General features: G+C 41.4%; 1 protein-coding gene across 1 annotated transcript in view; it reads right to left on the bottom strand.

Annotated features, from left to right (window-relative positions):
• The window catches only part of SDF4 (stromal cell derived factor 4), a 40417-nt gene that overhangs the window by 13019 nt on the left and 9073 nt on the right, over positions 1-18325 (bottom strand). The window contains exons 3-4 of the mRNA XM_005292897.4: positions 11314-11450; positions 10111-10224 (exon numbers count right to left, since the gene is read on the bottom strand). Of these exons, the coding sequence (XP_005292954.1) occupies positions 10111-10224; positions 11314-11450 (251 nt within the window). The remainder of the gene's footprint in view (positions 1-10110; positions 10225-11313; positions 11451-18325) is intronic.

Here is an 18325-nt window from a genome sequence, read left to right as displayed (position 1 = left end):
CAAACAGACTTCTCTGAACTTGATTTGCTCTTATAGATTTTTCAGAGTATCTACTGAGTTAAGTTATTATTATTGGTACTCTGCTGGTACTTTGTGCAATCTTTACATCAAGATTTGAGGACTTCAGTAACTCAGCCAGAGGCTATGGGCCTATTACAAGAGTGGGTAGGTAAGATTCTGTGGCCTGCGATGTGCAGGAGGTCAGGCTAGATGATCATGATGGTCCCTTCTGACCTTAAAGTCTATGAGTTTATGAAGAGAGTCAAAAGCACTCTCAATGGAGATCTGTTCCTTGCAAGTTTCTATATTCTATCAATTTCGAACAGCTAGCGCCATACTTAAAGTTCGATTAAAAAAAAAAAAAAAAAAAAAAACCACCACAAAACTAGTGACTGTTCCACTCCACCTCCCCATATGTACCATATGTCTGAATCATTTTTGACTCAGACTTCAAAAACGAAAACAAGAACTCTCCAAAGACCTTGGTCAAAGACTAAACCTGTGAAATTTTAGCCCAACAGATGATAGTTTTGGAAACTTATAAACGAGACTTAAAGTAACAGCTTAGAATGGAAATGCTGTGGCAACCTTAACCATAGTTATCACTCCAGCTGCACAGTAAAACTAAATTTACATTTCAATGAGTTTGGAACTCCTCTCAGTAACCCAAGTGTTCTGTATTAGAATTGGAGTATTTCAGAATGTTTTATTTAAAAAAACGATTGTATTCTAGAGGCAAACCTTGCAAATTCTTCAGTTATGGTTAGAATCTAATAAGTGGAACATTTTTGCTGCAAGGAGCGGATGCAAATTTAACCACACATGCACAGAGTTACATCGGAACAAAAAAAAGCCACCTTACACTTTCCTTTCATTTTTTTGCACGTGTCATATGTCTGACAAGCATTTTTTTTTTTTTAATGAGGATGTTTGCCTGAATTTGACTGACTGAAAAAATTACAATAGTTTCCACTGAAAGTACACTACAGAGTTGTTTTTTAAATCTGCAATATAATTTACAACACACATCTAGGCAATCTGGGACTGAAACTGAACTTGAAGGGATTAAATACATAAAGTTTCCCTCCTATTTTGGGCATTTTTTAATGACAGAAACACTGGAAGTCCAGCCTTTCACACACAGACACTTACCACCCATCACCTATGCCAACAAACATTTAGCAAGACCCAACAATATTCTATATAATCCTGTAATGCAAGTACAAAATTAATGTGTAAATTCCTTGTGACAGGGATCATGTTTTATCTGTTTTGGGAGGTGTCTAACACACTTTCCTGTTAAACTATAAATAAGGAAGAAAGCAGCAGTTGCCTCTATAGTTCTATAGCCATTTCATAATTATCTTTCCCCAGAATTTAGAAAAGGGTTTGTGTAGCAATGTGGGACTCACCCCTGTGTGCCTCCTGCTGGTCTCTTCCGGGAATTAGTTCTCCAGCCGTTGGAGTGCCCTCTGCAGCCCGGTATCCCACTGCCTCTTGGCCCCCATGTCCCTCCCAGGACCTGGTGCCCCTTTATCTGGGGTGCTGCCCCCTGACAGTAATCCCTTTCTCTTTGGGTCTCCCCTCCCCCGGGAACCCCCACCCAGCCTCAGTTTAAGACCACTGACAATCATTGTCTAGCTCCCATGCCCTGGGGCAGACTGCAGTATTAGCCTACTCATCACCGGCAAGGTTGGGTTTGGACCTGCTGCCTTTGCCTACCCTTGGGCTGCCCTCTGCAACCCCCAATACCTATTTGCCTTCTGCTAGGCCGCAGCCTGGGGCTTTCCAGGCTAGAGCTCCCTGGCTCCTCTGCCTTTCCCCAGCCCTGCTCCACTCAGGTACCCTGTCTCTAGCCCCCTGCACCCAGGGCCATCTCCCTCTACAAACAGAGAGAGACACTGAGCTCCTGGCTCCCAGCCTCTTTATACAGGCCAGCTGGGGCCTGATTGGGGCGTGGCCCAGGTCCGGCCATTTCCCCAATAAGCCTAGGGTTTTCTCTCTCAACTCCAGCCCTCTCCAAGGGCTGTCTTTAAACCCCTCAGAGGAGGAACGGGTGACCACCCTGTTACAGTTTGTTATAGAGGGCGGGAGGAATCCTTCAAGTGGTCTTAGTGTGTGCTCCAACTATGGGGCAAGTTTGGAAACAAACACAAACTACACTTTACACTGTTTATTTTTTAACTGAGGTTCCCTCTGCCTATTTCTTACACCAAGTTCTCCTTCCATCTTTAGAACATGCTAGTCTAAGGAATAACAGGAGCCAGCCAGAAAGGAGTTAAAATACCCAATGTATATTTTGAAAAGGAGAACTAGACAAACCAAGTTTCCTGGGCAACATTCTCGCTCTCAGTACGGGCCTGATCCAAGGACTATTGAAGTGAATGGAAAGACTCCCCACTGACTTCAATGAACTTTGGATCAGGCTCCTAAAATAGATTCTGATGTGCACGTGGCTGCTCATAAGCATCACTGAGCATATAGTAGCTGCAAGGTTTGCTTACACGGTCTTAGCATTGTCAGCCCTAAATATTCAAAAATCACGAGTCAGGCTCCCTCAAAATTGCCCTTTTCCTCTGTGGATTTTTGTCACAAGTGAAGTGAAATTATAGTTTCAACCTACTCTGCTGCACCAAACTACCACCCAGTGCCCTTACACTTTGGATGTCCCAGTATTAGAACGGCAGGGATGTTGCAGGTCACCCTTAAGTTACATTTGCACAATTACTGAGAGTAAGAGTGCCCCATCCTTACACATAGCCTGGATCTTGAGAGCAACATGATGAATATTTTATCTAGACTATCTAATCAAGATGAGATATTGTATCGAGAGTAAACGAAGAGTAATTCTGCCTGTCCTCATCCTCAGGAAGTGGTAGACAATTAGTTTAATTTTCTCAAACAAAGCTCAGTTGTCTGTTGCCCAGGTACTAAAATTAACTGTACATACAATTTCCTTATTCAGCAAATCTTAAAACATTTTTATCTGATCAGCATTCCTGTAAACTGTAGTTAACCACAATGCCATAAGATATGGCAGGGAAAACACCTGTATTGCATAAAATTCAAAGGCCTATTTGCATTTTAGTTGCCTTTTGATGAGTGGAAACATAACCCACTTTCAAATGACTAATTCCTGCAAGGAAGGACTAACAGTAAATTTTATTACTTTTGAGACAGGAAAAGAAATTACTTCTTAATAGTAACACATTTAGAAGAACAACAGGTGTGGTTCAACACAAAACTGCAGAGTGGCACAGAGCAATGTTCAATCTCACTAACTTGAAGAATCTCTTTTTACACAATATGGAAATGAGAAGGCTGTGAATTGATCTGATTTTGCTGCTATATTTGTAGTACACTTCTACCCCGATATAGCGCTGTCCTCTGGAGCCAAAAAATCTTACCGCATTATAGGTGAAACCGCGTTATATCAAACTTGCTTTCATCCGCCAGAGCGCGCAGCCCCGCCCTCCGGGAGCGCTGCTTTACTGCGTTATATCCGAATTCATGTTATATTGGGTTATGTTATATAGGGGTAGAGGTGTATTCGTTGAGTGCTAGGCAGACAGTACATACTTCAGATAGTTTCTTGCATGTATTGTGTTTATATATAAGAGAAAGTACTGCAAATTGCAAATTCCTCCTTGTCATTTTAATAAACAAAATATTCAACAAAAATATTACACTAGAACTGAAATTGTACACTGTTTTACTAACTAATCAGCTTGTTATGTTATATATTTGTCCACAAGAACAGAAGAGCAATGGAGGCATTCAGCACCAAGATGGAGAATATTTTCTGGATTTAGTCCTCATGAGAGTAAGAGACCCCAAACCGCTGGCTAGTAACAGGGACAGTGTTAGTTCTAACCCACCACTATCCTAACAGCTTTGACAGATCTTCTGTTATTCAAGTCTTAAGTATCTCCTAAGAAAAGACCACCCACTATGCAAAAACTGTGGTGGTATTTTTTTTTTTTTTTTTTGAGGGAGGAGGGGCATGTCACACTGTCTGGAGTGGTTCATGACTGAGTGCCAACCTGTCAGTTAAACTTGGCTAGTTGGAAAATACCTGTCTGTGATGCTTTAAAGGGGCTAACATTTCTTGCTTTGGGGCTTTTCAGACCCTCCCACATCTCAGTGTTCTCCAGAGGAGTCTCTTCCTTACTCTCCCTGACCAAATCAATTAAAGGGTCAGTAAACGTTCCCTTATCAGCACAACAAACCATATTCACTCCCATCTCCGTTTTGTGGTAAACTTTCAATCTATTGACACGTACAGTTTGTACAGCTTCCCTGCCATGAGGCTTCTTGACAATCCTTCCCAACAATCATGCATTTTGTTTTTCCTCACTAGAATCAGCACTAACACCAAATCACTAATAGCACATGATCTTTCTTCAGCATGCCTATCATACCAAGCCTTCTGCGATTCCTGACTTCTTTCCAGGTTCTGTTGCAACAGATCCATCACAACTTGTAAATTCTCTTTAAAACGAGTGACATACTCCCCTACAAGTTGTCTTAGCTCCTCAGTACTATGCTCCCAAGAGCCTTGAATTAAATCTAGGGGTCCCCTAACCTGTCTCCCATACAGGAGATCAAAGGGGGCAAGGCCAGAAGATTCTAGGGAGACACTTCTGTATGCAAATAGCAAATGAGGGAATAACACATCCCACTCCTTCTCTCACCTGGTGCCATACATTTTCAGTACAGCTTTCGAAGTTCCATTAAATCTCTCCACCAGACCATTAGTTTCTGGATGATAGGGGGCAGCCTTTGAATGATTCACTTCAAACAACTCCCACAACTTTTTAAAGACCACAGACATGAAGTTGGCACCATGGTCTGACAAGATGAAATTCAATAAGGACAAATGTAAAGTACTCCACTTAGGAAGGAACAATCAATTGAACACATACAAAATGGGAAATGACTGCCTAGGAAGGAGTACCGCAGAAGGATTATAGTGGATAACAAGCAAAATGTAAGTCAACAATGTAATACTATTGCAAAAAAAAAAAAAAAAGGGGTGGGGGTGGGGGGCATCGTTCTGGGATTGTTGTAAGCAAGACACAAGGAGTAATTCTTCCACTCTGTTCTGTGCTAAGGCTCAACTGCAGTATTGTGTCCAGTTCTGGGTGCCACACTTCAGGAAAGATGTGGACAAATTGAAGGAGGTCCAGAGGAAAGCAACAAAAATGATTAAATGATCTAAAAAACATAACCTATGAGGAAAGATTGAAAAAACTGGGTTTGTGTATTCTGGAGAAGACTGAGGGGGGACATAACAGTTTTCAAGTACATAAATGGTTGTTACAAAGAGGAAAATGAAATACTGTTCTCCTTAACCTCTGAGGATAGGACAAGTAGCAATGCGCTTAATTGCAGGAAGGGAGGTTTAGGTTGGACATTAGGAAAAAACTTCCTGTCAGGGTAGTTAAGCACTGGAACAAATTGCTTAGGGAGGTTGTGGAGTCTCCATCATTGGAAGTTTTTAAGAACATGTTAGACAAGCACCACAGAAGTGGTCTAGTTATTACTTAGTCTTGCCTTGAGTGCAGAGGACTGGACTAGATAACCTAGTGAAGTCCCTTTCAGTCCTACACTTCTTGGATTCTATGACAATTTCCCTGGGAAAACCCACTTGCTAAAAATGGTGAATAGGCAGTGGCTACCATCTCAGCTTTTATATTAGATAATACTGTGAATTCAGGGTACCTGGTGGCAGAATCCATCACACCAAGTATATATTTCTTTCCAGTCCTGGACGGTTTAGTGAGCGATACTACAATATCTACAGACACTCTGGCAAACACCTGTTTGATTATGGGAAATGGCTGTATAGCAGCCTTGCGGGGTCCCTTTAATCTCTTATGCTTCTGACCATAAGTCACAACTCTTACAGTAATTTTTTATTGTCTCAAACATGTGAGGGCAACAAATTCCGTTTAAGCCTGTTACAGGTTCTTTCCATTCTTAAGTGTCTTGTAAATGGACAATCATGAGCTAGCTGCAGTAACTCTCCTCTGTATTTCTCAGGCACAACTACCTGCTTGCAAACCTCACCAGCACATCTTTCTACAAAAATCGACCTTTTCCTTCCCCAGCTGGGGTATTATTCTGAGCCGCAACCCTCTCTTGGTCGAGAGAAGGGTCAGCTTGTTCAGCCTTCATAAACTCATTTTGAGCCGCACAAGTTCAGAGCAGATTCTGGCCAAAGCAATGGCATTTTCAAATTTCTCCTCTGAAGACAAGTTATTACTCTCAACAGACAAAGAACTGAGGGCATTCCTTCAGCCCCTTCCCATCCTCCCTGCTTTTCTGTGGACAGAGGAACACTCTTTCTGGCTGTGGGTTATAACATTAACCTGCTTAGACATGGCTAAAATGTTACTACCTATTAAAATGTCAGCAGGAAAAATTCCTGATGCTACCATGACCTCAACCTTAAAATTCCCCTGCTCAAGGTGGATCTTAGCCAGAGGCACAGACACAGAGAACTCAGCCAAAGCATTACATTTAAACTCTTACAGGGAGTTTTGTCTTCCTCTCACCAAACTCTCCTTAACCAAAGTGACTTGGGAATGCTGTGTCCCTCCAGCCCTTACAATCTGACATTTACCTTAGCATCCTTGGTACATTTTTCGCTACCTTCCCAAGACTCAATTCTAAAATAGTTCACTGGCTCTTCCTCCTCCTCGACTGCTGTCCTTGGGACAACAGTCGTGGCATTAACACCAAGGACTGGGAGTGTAAAGGGGGGGGGGGGGGGTCTTTAAATTTTGTGTAACTTAGTTTTATATGGCTGGAGTGCCAAGGCACCTCCTCCACTTTGCCAGGCTCAGTGCTTCCCTCTCTGATGGGGGGTGCGGGAGGAGGAGGCCTGGAGTAAATCAGCCCCACTCTGGATGGTGTTTATTTCACCACTTGGGGTTTATTTCTCAATATTTTCCAGGTAGGTCTCGGGGCAGGCCCAAGTACTCCTCCGCCAAACAAAAGAAAGAAATTCATAACACAAAACAAAGGGGAATATCTTTTATTACCCCCTTTCTGGGGGTGGGGTGGCCTTGTTATTGGCCCCAAGGTGCCGGTCCTTCCTAAACAGGCAGTTAGGGTAGCTTTCCTTGTAGGGAGGAGAGCAGCCTCCTACCCTGGAGAAGTCTCTCCCCCTATGCCTGCTAGGGCTTCAGCAGCTTGCCTCTCCTCCTCTCACAAGTGCAGGGGTTTTTAAAGGTCTCAGGCAACCCTTAACTGGACTCAGATGTTCCTAGTTGACCAGAGGTAACCCCTTTTCAGCTTATAGGGAAAAGTGCTTTTATCATTCTAGAGCTAGTATACCTGCCTTCCACCATTCTCTTTATAACTGACCAGCCTAACTTCATCACATTGGGAGCCAAGCAGTGTGGCAGACTACCTGCCTTGCCTTAGGGTAAGGGCAGGGGTGAAAGTAACTTAAAGAACTTACTGGTACACTGGAGTTGTGCGCAGAGGGCGGGGCATCAACTGGAAGGGGTGGGGCCTCAACCGGAAGAGGAAGGACCTTTAAATCCCTGGACCCTTTACATCAAGATTTAAAAGGCCCAGGGCTCTGGCTGCGGTAGCTGGGAGCCCTGGGCCCTTTAAATCACCCCTAGAGTCCCGGGGCTTGGGGGCAATTTAAAGGGCCCGGGGCTCTAGCCGCTACCCTGGCACTCAGGGCTCTGGTGGAGATTTAAAGGACCCGGAGCGCCGCTGCGGTAGCGGCAGCTGGGAGCCCCATGCCCTTTAAATCACTGCCAGAGCTCCACTGCCATTACCTCAGGGCTCCTGCAGCGGGGCTCAGGTGGCGATTTAAAGGGTCTGGGGCTCCCCACAGCGGCCGGAGCCCTGGACCCTTTAAATCACGGCCCGAGCCCCAGTGCCAAAGCCCCTGGGGTAGCGGCAGCAGCCTGGGGCTCCAGCAGTGATTTAAAGGGCCTTTTAAATCACTGCCCGAGCCGCCTCCACTACCCCAGGGCTCTGGTGGCAATTTAAAGGGCCCGGGGCTCCAGCTGCTTCCGGGAGCCCCAGGCCCTTTACACCGCCAGCCTGGGGAAGCCAGTCCGGTCCGGCGTACCAGCTCTTGCCGGTATGCCATACCAGACCGGCTTACTTTCACCTCTGGATAAGGAGCTTTAAATCTGGGCTCCCTTGAGGATTTTTTGTAATAAAGTTGAGGTTAGGTTTATTTCTAGACTCCTCCACCCCCCCTTTTAACCTGGGGGACAAGGGGATTTCCCTTCCCTTGGGATTTGCCCCTACCCCTCTTGAAAAGTTCTGTAAAGATAGCTTCAGATCAGCAACTGAGAGCTTTGCGCATAAGTTTTGACCTGGCAGCAGGGAAGGGAATAAAGGTGGGGCATGAATACCTTCTGCCCCAGATGCCACAGCCACTGACTGGTATGGCTGAAGTTCCGGGCAACCCAGGAAGAATGTGAACACTAGAGACTGATGGTGGAATTGCAGATCAAGGAGAAGAAAGAAACCTAAGAGGTGGAGGAGGAAGCTCACCAAAGATGCATGGAACTAGAAGCTGAGGAGAGAGCACACCAGAAACAGAAGGACGCTCGCACATTGCAGCTCCAAGTACTGGAGCAGCAAAAGCAGCATCCCCAGCTAGTGAGTATACCCCCCCGCGCAAGGAGAAAGTCTCCTGATAAATTGGGCAGGCTGACTGTTCAGAGGAGTTCCTGTTCATTTCTGAGCGACTGTATGGTATCAACAAGATTCCAGAGGATAAGTGGATACCAATCCTCTTGACCAGAATAACTGGGGAGGAAAGACACATTTTTAATGATACAGAGGAGGGTGATGCTCAGATGTATAAGAAATTTAAAGAAAATATATTGAGAAGGTTTAAGATTACACCTGAGTCCCATCGATTTGAAGTATAGGAATCTTAAAATGTTTGACAATATCACTCATGTTGAATATGTGCATAAAATGTGTAATTTTATGAAAAATGGATAATAGAGTTGGGGCTGAAGGTGTCTATGAAAAACTCATCTGATGGTACAGGAGTAGTTGCTATGGGTAGTTACAGATGAGGTGAAGGCAGACATCTGTCACAACCTTCCACAGTTTTGGAGGCTGCAGTAATTGCTGATGAATATGTTGAGTCAAGGGGTGGAGCATGGCAACATAGAGGTGATCTGGTCTGGTTTCCAGCTATGAATTTATCAGTACTCAGCTGACACCTACAGACTTGGAAAGAGCTGGCCCCTGGTTTGCCAGCATCACAAGGCACATTGGATGAATGAGGACAAAGTTGAGACTGCCTAACTAACCTTCACTTTGAACAAAGAATTTGACCTTAAGTCTTCAGAAATGAAAAGCTATTGTACCAACCCAGCACACAACCCAGCCCAGGATAGAGAGAAAGAATTTACAGTAGAACCCCATTTATCCAGTCCTCCATTATCCAGCTCACGCAGAGGTCCAGAAGCAGGCACTCTCTCCTGTGACTGCTAGATGGCGCTGCAGCATTGCATGTACCCATTCTCCAGATTATCCAATCTGGTCCCGGTCCCAATTAGATTGGATAAATGGGGCTTTGCTGTATTTCTTTTTTCACATGACCATTCCTACTTCTCAAAGTAAACAATGAGCTGGGCTAATCTGCATTTGCTGTAGAACGTATTGGGCACAATAACTAATTTATTCTGCCTTTTCTCCCCCTCTCCCCCCCCCCCCCAAACTTGCCATTCTATTGAGAAGTGAATTTTCCAGTTTATAAATCACAGCTAAAAAGGTGATAATTGCAAAACTGAAATCCAGTGCTCCTAAAAATTTAGGGCCCAACCTTTATAGGATTAGAGAGCTCTCAAGGACCTGATCATGCAAGCTGGTGTTTAATGTTCAGCTCCTTTCCTCTCTTCATTCTTGGCAGCAGCTACTGTGGCATTTCACCTCTGTCTCCTTTCAAAGCCAAAGTAGATGCAGTCATACAGCTAGAACAACAGTCCTGTCCTGAGTCCTGATTTCTAAGCTGCCACTTCAGCCAATTTACTACTGGCCAAAGGACTGGAGCAGTACAATGCTTTTCTTAGGCAAAATATGCCGGTATCAGCAACTGAAAATACTTACTTTCTTCATCAATTTTTAGCTCTTCGTTGTTTTTGATCTTCTCTGCAATCTCTTTTTCATTAAAGCCCTTGCTTGCCAAAAACTTTATTTTATACTCGTCCCAAGACACATGGCCTGTAAGATAGAGACATATCTCAGACATGACAAATAGTCTTACATTTTAAAATCCAAACTTCTGGTCTTGTTTCTTTTGAAATCATCTGTTAAAACCCTTTACACATCTGCAATCTGTAAGAACCACATCCATTCACATTTACTCAACCACCCAACACTTGTAAATTTCATTGGGAGCAGTGATGTGGCAAAAATACCTCCCAACCAATCCTCCTCAAAGTGGACTAAGGTTCCTTTCCACAATGGTAACGCCTGAAATATTCCTATGATTGTCCACTCTAAGGGTCAAAATTATGTCTTTGGAAGTCAATGAGAGCTCAAATGCATTATCAAGGGCAGAATTTGATCCCTACGTTATTTTTAATGGGTAGGGCTGCCTAAGGATTCAATCTGACTCAATGACAACCATTTTAAATTTCTTGTTCCTTTTAAGTCTTTTCTATTACAAAACTAAGCAGCTTCCCAGAGAGTATCAAAGATCTAATAGCTACATTTGTCTGGTTAACTATACGGCTTTTGCCTTACAGTGTTATCATTGAATCTGCTCTCTTTGATTTCTTTAAAGTAAATTAAACACCAACTCAAAGGCCCTGATAACCCTGGGGAATTTTTTTTCTAAATTTCCGACCGTTGCCAACACCAGCACATCTCAGCCAGCATTAGTAATGTTGGAAGCCCCAATACTGATACGCATTTTTAAATACAGTCAATTAGACCTGCCCTGAGCAGGGTTACATGATATACATGACGTTAAAAGTAACTGTGGGAGCAAACAAGAGCTCCCAATATTACTAATGTTGGTAAAGCTTGAACCAGAGATAGCAATCATAGAAAATATTCAGAAAGTTTCTCCTAGTGTAGTCAAGTCTTCAGAGAAAAAAAATCCTCTTTTGTCCTCCCCAATGAAGGATACAAATGTATGGATGAAACTGGTCTCATGGACTTCAAAGGGACTAAGTCTAGGGTTTGGCCTACGATGAGTGCTTCAGAGCAACTAAATGTGCAGCCCATAGTCAGTTTGACCTCTAGCTATAATGTTTTTAGATACCCTAGAATGACTATTTCACAAGATAAATGTTGTTCTCCTACCATCGCCATCAGGGTCCACAGCTCGGAAATGCATTTTGTTCTCTTCCACAGCTTCCTGGAAATGCTCTTCTGTCTTCTCCATGATCCAACGCTGCATCTCTTTAGCGCTTATTTTTTTGTCCCTATTAATATCTACCCTGCAGAGGAAGATATGAGAACAGCTAAGAGTCCAAATATAACTCAAAACACTAGACATGTCACTTCACTGCCCACTAACAAGAACAGAAGACAGTTAAAACAGAAGTGAGATGGTTCAGTTTAATTACAGAAAAAAATTATATTGCTCACTACTTGAGTAATGTATTATTTAACACTGAGCCATTGACTAAAGAGTAAACATTTCAGAGACAGCTATAAAGTTACCTGGGAAGTTAAAAATGGCTAAATGTGAAGTCTGAATAGATGAGTGGGCAGAATGAGACAAACTCCCTTAATAGGATCAGTTATTTTCATTTTAAGATTGTTTCTTTCACTGTTCAGGACGGCCATCATGTTTTAAGTACGCCACGCTGTTTTCCTTCAGTTGCAGCAGTCAGCCTTTTTGCTCTTCTCAAATGAAGAACAATGTTAGGGGGACTGCCCAGTGAAGTAAGGTGCTTAATTATCTTTCATTATCCTGTAAGTGGGCAACATCCACCCAAATTTAAAAACAGCAAAGTTTGTTTTTTTTAAATAAAGAAATCACAGACAGTAATATACTGCATGGTCCATGCTATGTTAACTCTACCTTTCCTAAATTTCAGGTTTAATTATTGTTTCTGATTTTTCAACTTGCTTGCTATTGTAGACTCTCACTAGTGCAGATGTCTCAGTATCTTTTACTTCTTTCTTCCTTCTAGACCCTTTCTTACTCTGTGTTCACCTCAATATCTCAATTCAGTGTACTTCCAAACTTGTCTCCTGCTGGCTTTCAGGATCTAGCACTCTGCCCCCCCCTTTTTTTTATTATTAAATACATTAACTCTCCCTCATTTACTGGGAAGATGAGATTCCCCTTATGCTTAACTATTTATTAGAAAAAACTATAGTCATTAAGAGAAAGAAAATAAAGTGAAAAACCTTGGTGCATGGGCCTCCAGAAAGGTTTCTCAATTCCTTTAATGCTATTGTTGTAACCTTAAAAGATATCCAGAAGGTCTTCTAACGATTATTTTTATCCCTTGATCTGTGAAGAAGACCTTTGTTTCTACATGTTTATAGGATGGTTGACTGAAAAGTGATCTTTCAAAAGTTAAAGCTGAGGTAATGGACATCTGCTCCCTGTGAGTCTCGCCAGTCAGATCTGCTTTCCTTTTTTAGGACAAAGACAAGATATTTCTATGTTCAGTACTGCTCAGGTGCAGAACCATAACCTATATTACATTCTGTCTCATTGACCAAATTGCAAGATATGTGCTAATTGTAAAGTCTGTTGGCAATGATGGATAAAAGAGCAAGAAGTTTGTTCAACTTTTAGAGAACAGATGAGACTTCACTATTGACAGTTAAAATAAATCATATTTCAGTTGAGCAAATTTAATATATCATGAAATGAAAATAAGTATGATCACCCAAATGTCATTTTTAGAGTCCCTTTTCTGAACACAACATCAATAATCCAAATGTAAGTGAGCATCAAAAACAGAAAAGACATTTTGTTGACATTTAAGAACCTATTTAAAGTATACCAAAACCACCCATGTTAAAATTTTAAGAAGCGCATACAGGCACAGGCTTCACTTCATCTTTTTATCCGTTTGCATCACTATCTTAAGATTTCCGAAATTTTATCACTGAAACTTAGGTTATTTAATACGTTCCTCCACCTTTAAATGTCAACTCAAATGTTACAGTTAGAACAACCCAAACATCTGATCTTTTTAAATGTTCATCTGTATTAAAAAGTGCAACATTAAAGTTTTTAAATACTGTATTATTTTCTCACAATGCAAGTACATGCACACATGGAATATCAGACTCACTGTGGCAAGCAGTAATTTACAGCAGACAATAGTAAAATATGTTCATCACACTTGTCCATACATTATAGTTAAGCTATCTGAGTAATGATGTGTGTGATATTTTTGGTTCTGAATAAGTAACAAAATGGCAACAGAAAGTGTTATCCTTAATGACACCTCTCAATTGCAATAGACCAGATCAGATGAGAAGCCTACAGTCACCTCACATGACCTCTATCCACTACAGAAATTTAATAATGGCTCCCAAATAAGACTGTCCATTTAGTGATTGTAAAAAGGCAGTCTTCTTGCATTTGCCTCTATCTAATGGTCTATTGACCCGTTCCTCAGTTTTCTGTATGTTATTGCTTTTATTCACCACTGTGTTCCCAAGAATCATCCAGATGTATTGATTCAATGAATTGGTACGCCCGGTGGTAAGGCTGCCCATATTCAGTTTGATATCTATAAAGCATCATATTTTTTAGGCAAACAGTGCACTTACAACTGTACAGAACAAGACATGGTCTTTGCTCTGACCTTACAATCTAAGAGGCAGAATGGATCATCAAAATAATAGTGTGTAGAGATATCTTATTTAGAATGGACTATTGAAAAAGATTCCCAGGAATAGTAATGAAAGGTTAGCTACTGGGTAACATGGGGCTAAAGCTGTACAAACAAAACTGACAAATGAAGCTAGTACAGCCTACAATTCATGAATATTTAAGTAATAGGGAAAGTTTTGCTAAGAGCTCTGAGAAGACAGCAAAGTGTTCAGCTAAAGGGGAAAAAAACCAGACGTTAGTTCAGAAATACTGTATATTCCACAGAACTGTAGCCTACATGATCTTAGAGAATTTAAGCTTCCATGTAAAGTGAACAAAATATACAGAAGAAATACAGCTCAGCGTAGACATTCCTCAGTTATCTCTGGGTGCAAAATGCCTGATGCAGGATGATAATCTTTCAACACTTTGCCATGTATCAGCTCTGATAAGTACATTGGTTCCTCTCGTTCTTCAAGAAATACCATTAATATTACAGCAAAAATTAATGTAGCATTTCATAAATTCTGTAGAAATCTCTCCAAGGAATTGTTTCCAGAATAAGAAGTCAGACAAACAGCCTTCCTCTGACAATAATCCTTTCTGAGTTCTCAACAACATCAAATACAAGATAAATGATCTTACATTATAGTTCACTAAACTGTGCTTTTTCCACAAGAAAATTACAGATTTCCAAAAATAGATGGCAGCTGCTGCAATACGTGACAACTGTGCCATGGTCTGAATGCATTTTAGTGACATCCAGTGTAATTCACAAAAACTGTTACAAAATACCATTACACTTAATAAGCAAGTAAATCCAGTCAAGGTTAGCACTCTTAACCGGTGGCAATAAGTTTAGGTATAATAGGGATATTCAGTGACAACACCTGTATTATATTTCATTATCTATGCACAGCAAAAATAGTTAAAAAATATTAGTACTAATGTTTACATCAGGCCTTTAAAGATAAACACGGTATTTCTGTTAAAAGGAACAAGTGTGGCCTTATTATAGGTGTCCCATAGGAGAAGGCTTACTTACAGAAATTCAGTTTATTTGTAGTGAATCAAGCACAGTATTGACCAAAGTAACAAACCAGCCACCCAACTGACAGTTATCCAATGGCCTACATGAAATGAGCTATTTTCCACCCGGTAGGAGTCCACATCACAAACCACCACAACTGGACCTTTGTGGCAACCTCAGCAGACAGATCAATGACTGAAAGGAGACTGAACTCCCTTCTTGGAACTAGAGTCCATTCCCCACATCAGGTTTCCAGGCACACTGACACAGCCATTTGGGGAAGACTGTACTGCTCCTGCTCATGCTGTATATATTAAGATTGTCAGGCTAGCAATTTCCATTAGCTCTAAATATACAATTTGTTTAAGAACAAGACTATTCCCGTTGCATACAGATAATGAAAACCAGATTCAAAAGGTAATATTTAATAATGAGAACAATGCAATTTATTTACAGTTAAAGTGACATACAAGAGTTTGCTAGACTACTTTTTTAAAATCACTAGATGCAGCACACTTTAAAAATACACAGATCATGACAAATAGGACACAACTATCAACGTAGGTAAGGTTTTTTGCTAAACAACCCATCAAATCTAAAAGTCCAACTTTATAACAACAAGCAAGCTAACATCCCCTGAACTTCATTCCACTTTCGGTATAATTGTCCACATCTACCACTGCATGGCTATAGTCTCATCATCTGCTTTCCCCCACAAAAGGATAGGTGATGGCGTTATAAATGAAAATTGTGCTTAAGTATACCAAATGTACTTCAACATTATCCCCAAATTATGCCCTTTTTAACTACTACATTAAAATACTCCAGTGGTTTTGGCAATCCCCAACATAACCACTCCCCTACTTCTATTCTGAGTGATAAGAATAATGGACCTCAAACGCTATGAGAGCTTACAAGCATCACTAAAGTTCAGCCGCTTCCCTTTCAGTGCTTGTTAAGAACCTCATGTGCTCTGCCTCAAGAAGGACTGAGCTCAGGAGTTCCACAGGAGAAAAAGGGAAACAACCTTACCCCTACACATACTGGAAGCAGACAGGATGTAAGTTTTCTGGCTAGGGACCCCATGAATGACATTCAATTCCCAAATGTGTGCGCTTATAAGGGGCAGGAGATATTAGCATAATATGAGCAATTAAAAGCTGAATACTCACTTTCCAGACGTGCACAGTGGTAGGTCCATTACCACATACACATCCTGACAGGAAACCACATGTACTACATTACTGAAATGGAATTACTAAATTCAAACTACAAAACAGATTTAATTAACCAAGAAAGCCCACCTTTTACAACTGAGATTTGTGGTTTGAATTCTTTTAGAGCGGTAGCCATGTTAGTCTGTATCAGCAAAAAGAACGAGGAGTACTTGTGGCACCTTAGAGACTAACACATTTATTTGGGCATGCATCCGATGAAGTGGATTTTAGCCCACGAAAGCTTATGCCCAAATAAATTTGTTAGTCTCTCTAAGGTGCAACAAGTTCTCATTCTTTTTGGTTTGAATTCTGGCATCCAGTCTAGTCTATGGTAATTCATGGTATGGCCACACATTGAATACTGAATATCTTAACACACTTCTTGGCCCACCAAGTGCCCAAATACTCACCTTCTTACATAAAGATAAAAAGATAAGCAGATATGTTTATATGTTATGATAATGTTATGTTATGTTCTTATGATATGCATCAGGAATTTCTGCACAAAGTGATCATTTTTGGCCAAGACTTCAATGACAGACGTCTTGTCAAAATTAGCCCTTATCTCAGTATACTTCCACCAGGAAATAATTCAGGGGACTTTTTATTGTTGTTGTTTTTCGTTTTAGAGACAGATAAATATGGAGTTTTTTTGCGTTGACCCAGAAATTCAATTTAGCATGCTTTTCCCATAACAAGAGTAAAAAAATATGAAAAAGTAGTTTGCAAAAAAAAAAAAAAAAAGACTTCATTTAACATCCAGGTTTCAGACTTTATGAAAATAGGCAAGTTACAGTTACAGTTTAAATCAATTAGCCGATTGGCATGTCTGAATCTTGAAGATCAGACCCTCTCAGTTCATTCCCCTGTGGAACCTGACAATTCTTTAACTTCCTTTTTAAACATAATTAAAAATAAATTTGCTCTTATCACAGGGAGAAATTGAAGTTTGCTGTATCTTTCCCTGTCTTTCTCAGTAACTGGACAGAGAATGAAAAGTCTTTAATACTTTAGTATCAGATTCACTTTTTTTTATGTCCCATTCACCCAAAAAAAACCCCAGAAAACACCACCGCCCCCCGATGACTCCACCAAAAGTACTGGAACAGTCTGTTTTTAATCCATATTTAGTCCCTACATTTAGAATGACTTTGTGCTAGCGGGACATCTTGTCTCCACTAAGTGAGAGTAGCCTCACAAACAGAAGGCAAGACTTACGACAAGTACCTTACTCTCTTCAGTTACACAATCTTATCTACTCCAGGCTTTCTATAATCTCTGAAAAGAAAAAAAAGTGTATGACTATAATTCAAAGAAACCTACACTGAATAGTAAGGAACACAGTCTTAGAAAACTGTATAAGCTAATAAGAGCAGAGGACTAGTTAAAATGCAATGGGACAAAAAGGGCTGTGCTGCATTAATCACAGAACTTATCACCATATTTTGTCTAGCTCATCCCCATCATTTTTAAATTTTACATAATGCATGAATGTTGGAACAGCTACAACAGTGAGACATTGCATGGGCATGTATTCTTAGTTCCTAGGTCTAGTTTGTTATAGATGATTGATGTGCAAAATCTAATTATATAAAACAATTTGTATTTTTCAGATCTGAAAGTTATATTAAGTTCCAATTAGAGATATTCAGCACATTACATCATTGGGCTTACCCCACAAGACAAACTGCATTTGATCAAACACATTACCGTATATACTCGTTCATAAGCCGAATATTTTTGGTAAAAGGTGACGCATCAAAGAGCGGGGGTCGGCTTATAAAGGGGTCTACACCAAAATTTGATGATTTTAAACTCTATGGAATCATTGAATTGAATATCTAATACAGGGATCGGCAACCTTTGGCACACGGCCCACCAGGGTAAGCACCCTGGTGGGCTGGGCCGGTTTGTTTACCTGTCGCGTCCGCAGGTTCGGCCGATCACGGCTCCCACTGGCCGCAGTTCGCCGCTCCAGGCCAATGGGGGCGGCAGGAAGAGATGCGGGCCAAGGGATGTGCTGGCCGCCACTTCCTGCCGTCCCCATTGGCCTGGAGCGGCGAACTGAGGCCAGTGGGAGCCGCGATCGGCCAAACCTGCGGATGCGACAGGTAAACAAACCTGCTTGGCCCACCAGGGTGCTTACCCTGATGAGCAGTGTGCCAAAGGTTGCCGAACCCTGATCTAATACATTATAGCTTTGTTTACCTGGAGCATCTGCAGGCATGGAGCCCCTCAGCACCCCGTGGCCGCAGTTCGCCTTCCCGCAGTTCCTAT

This window comes from Chrysemys picta, chromosome 21, assembly GCF_011386835.1.
Source record: "Chrysemys picta bellii isolate R12L10 chromosome 21, ASM1138683v2, whole genome shotgun sequence".
NCBI lineage: Eukaryota > Metazoa > Chordata > Testudines > Emydidae > Chrysemys > Chrysemys picta.
This window is presented reverse-complemented; position numbering and strand designations above follow the sequence as displayed.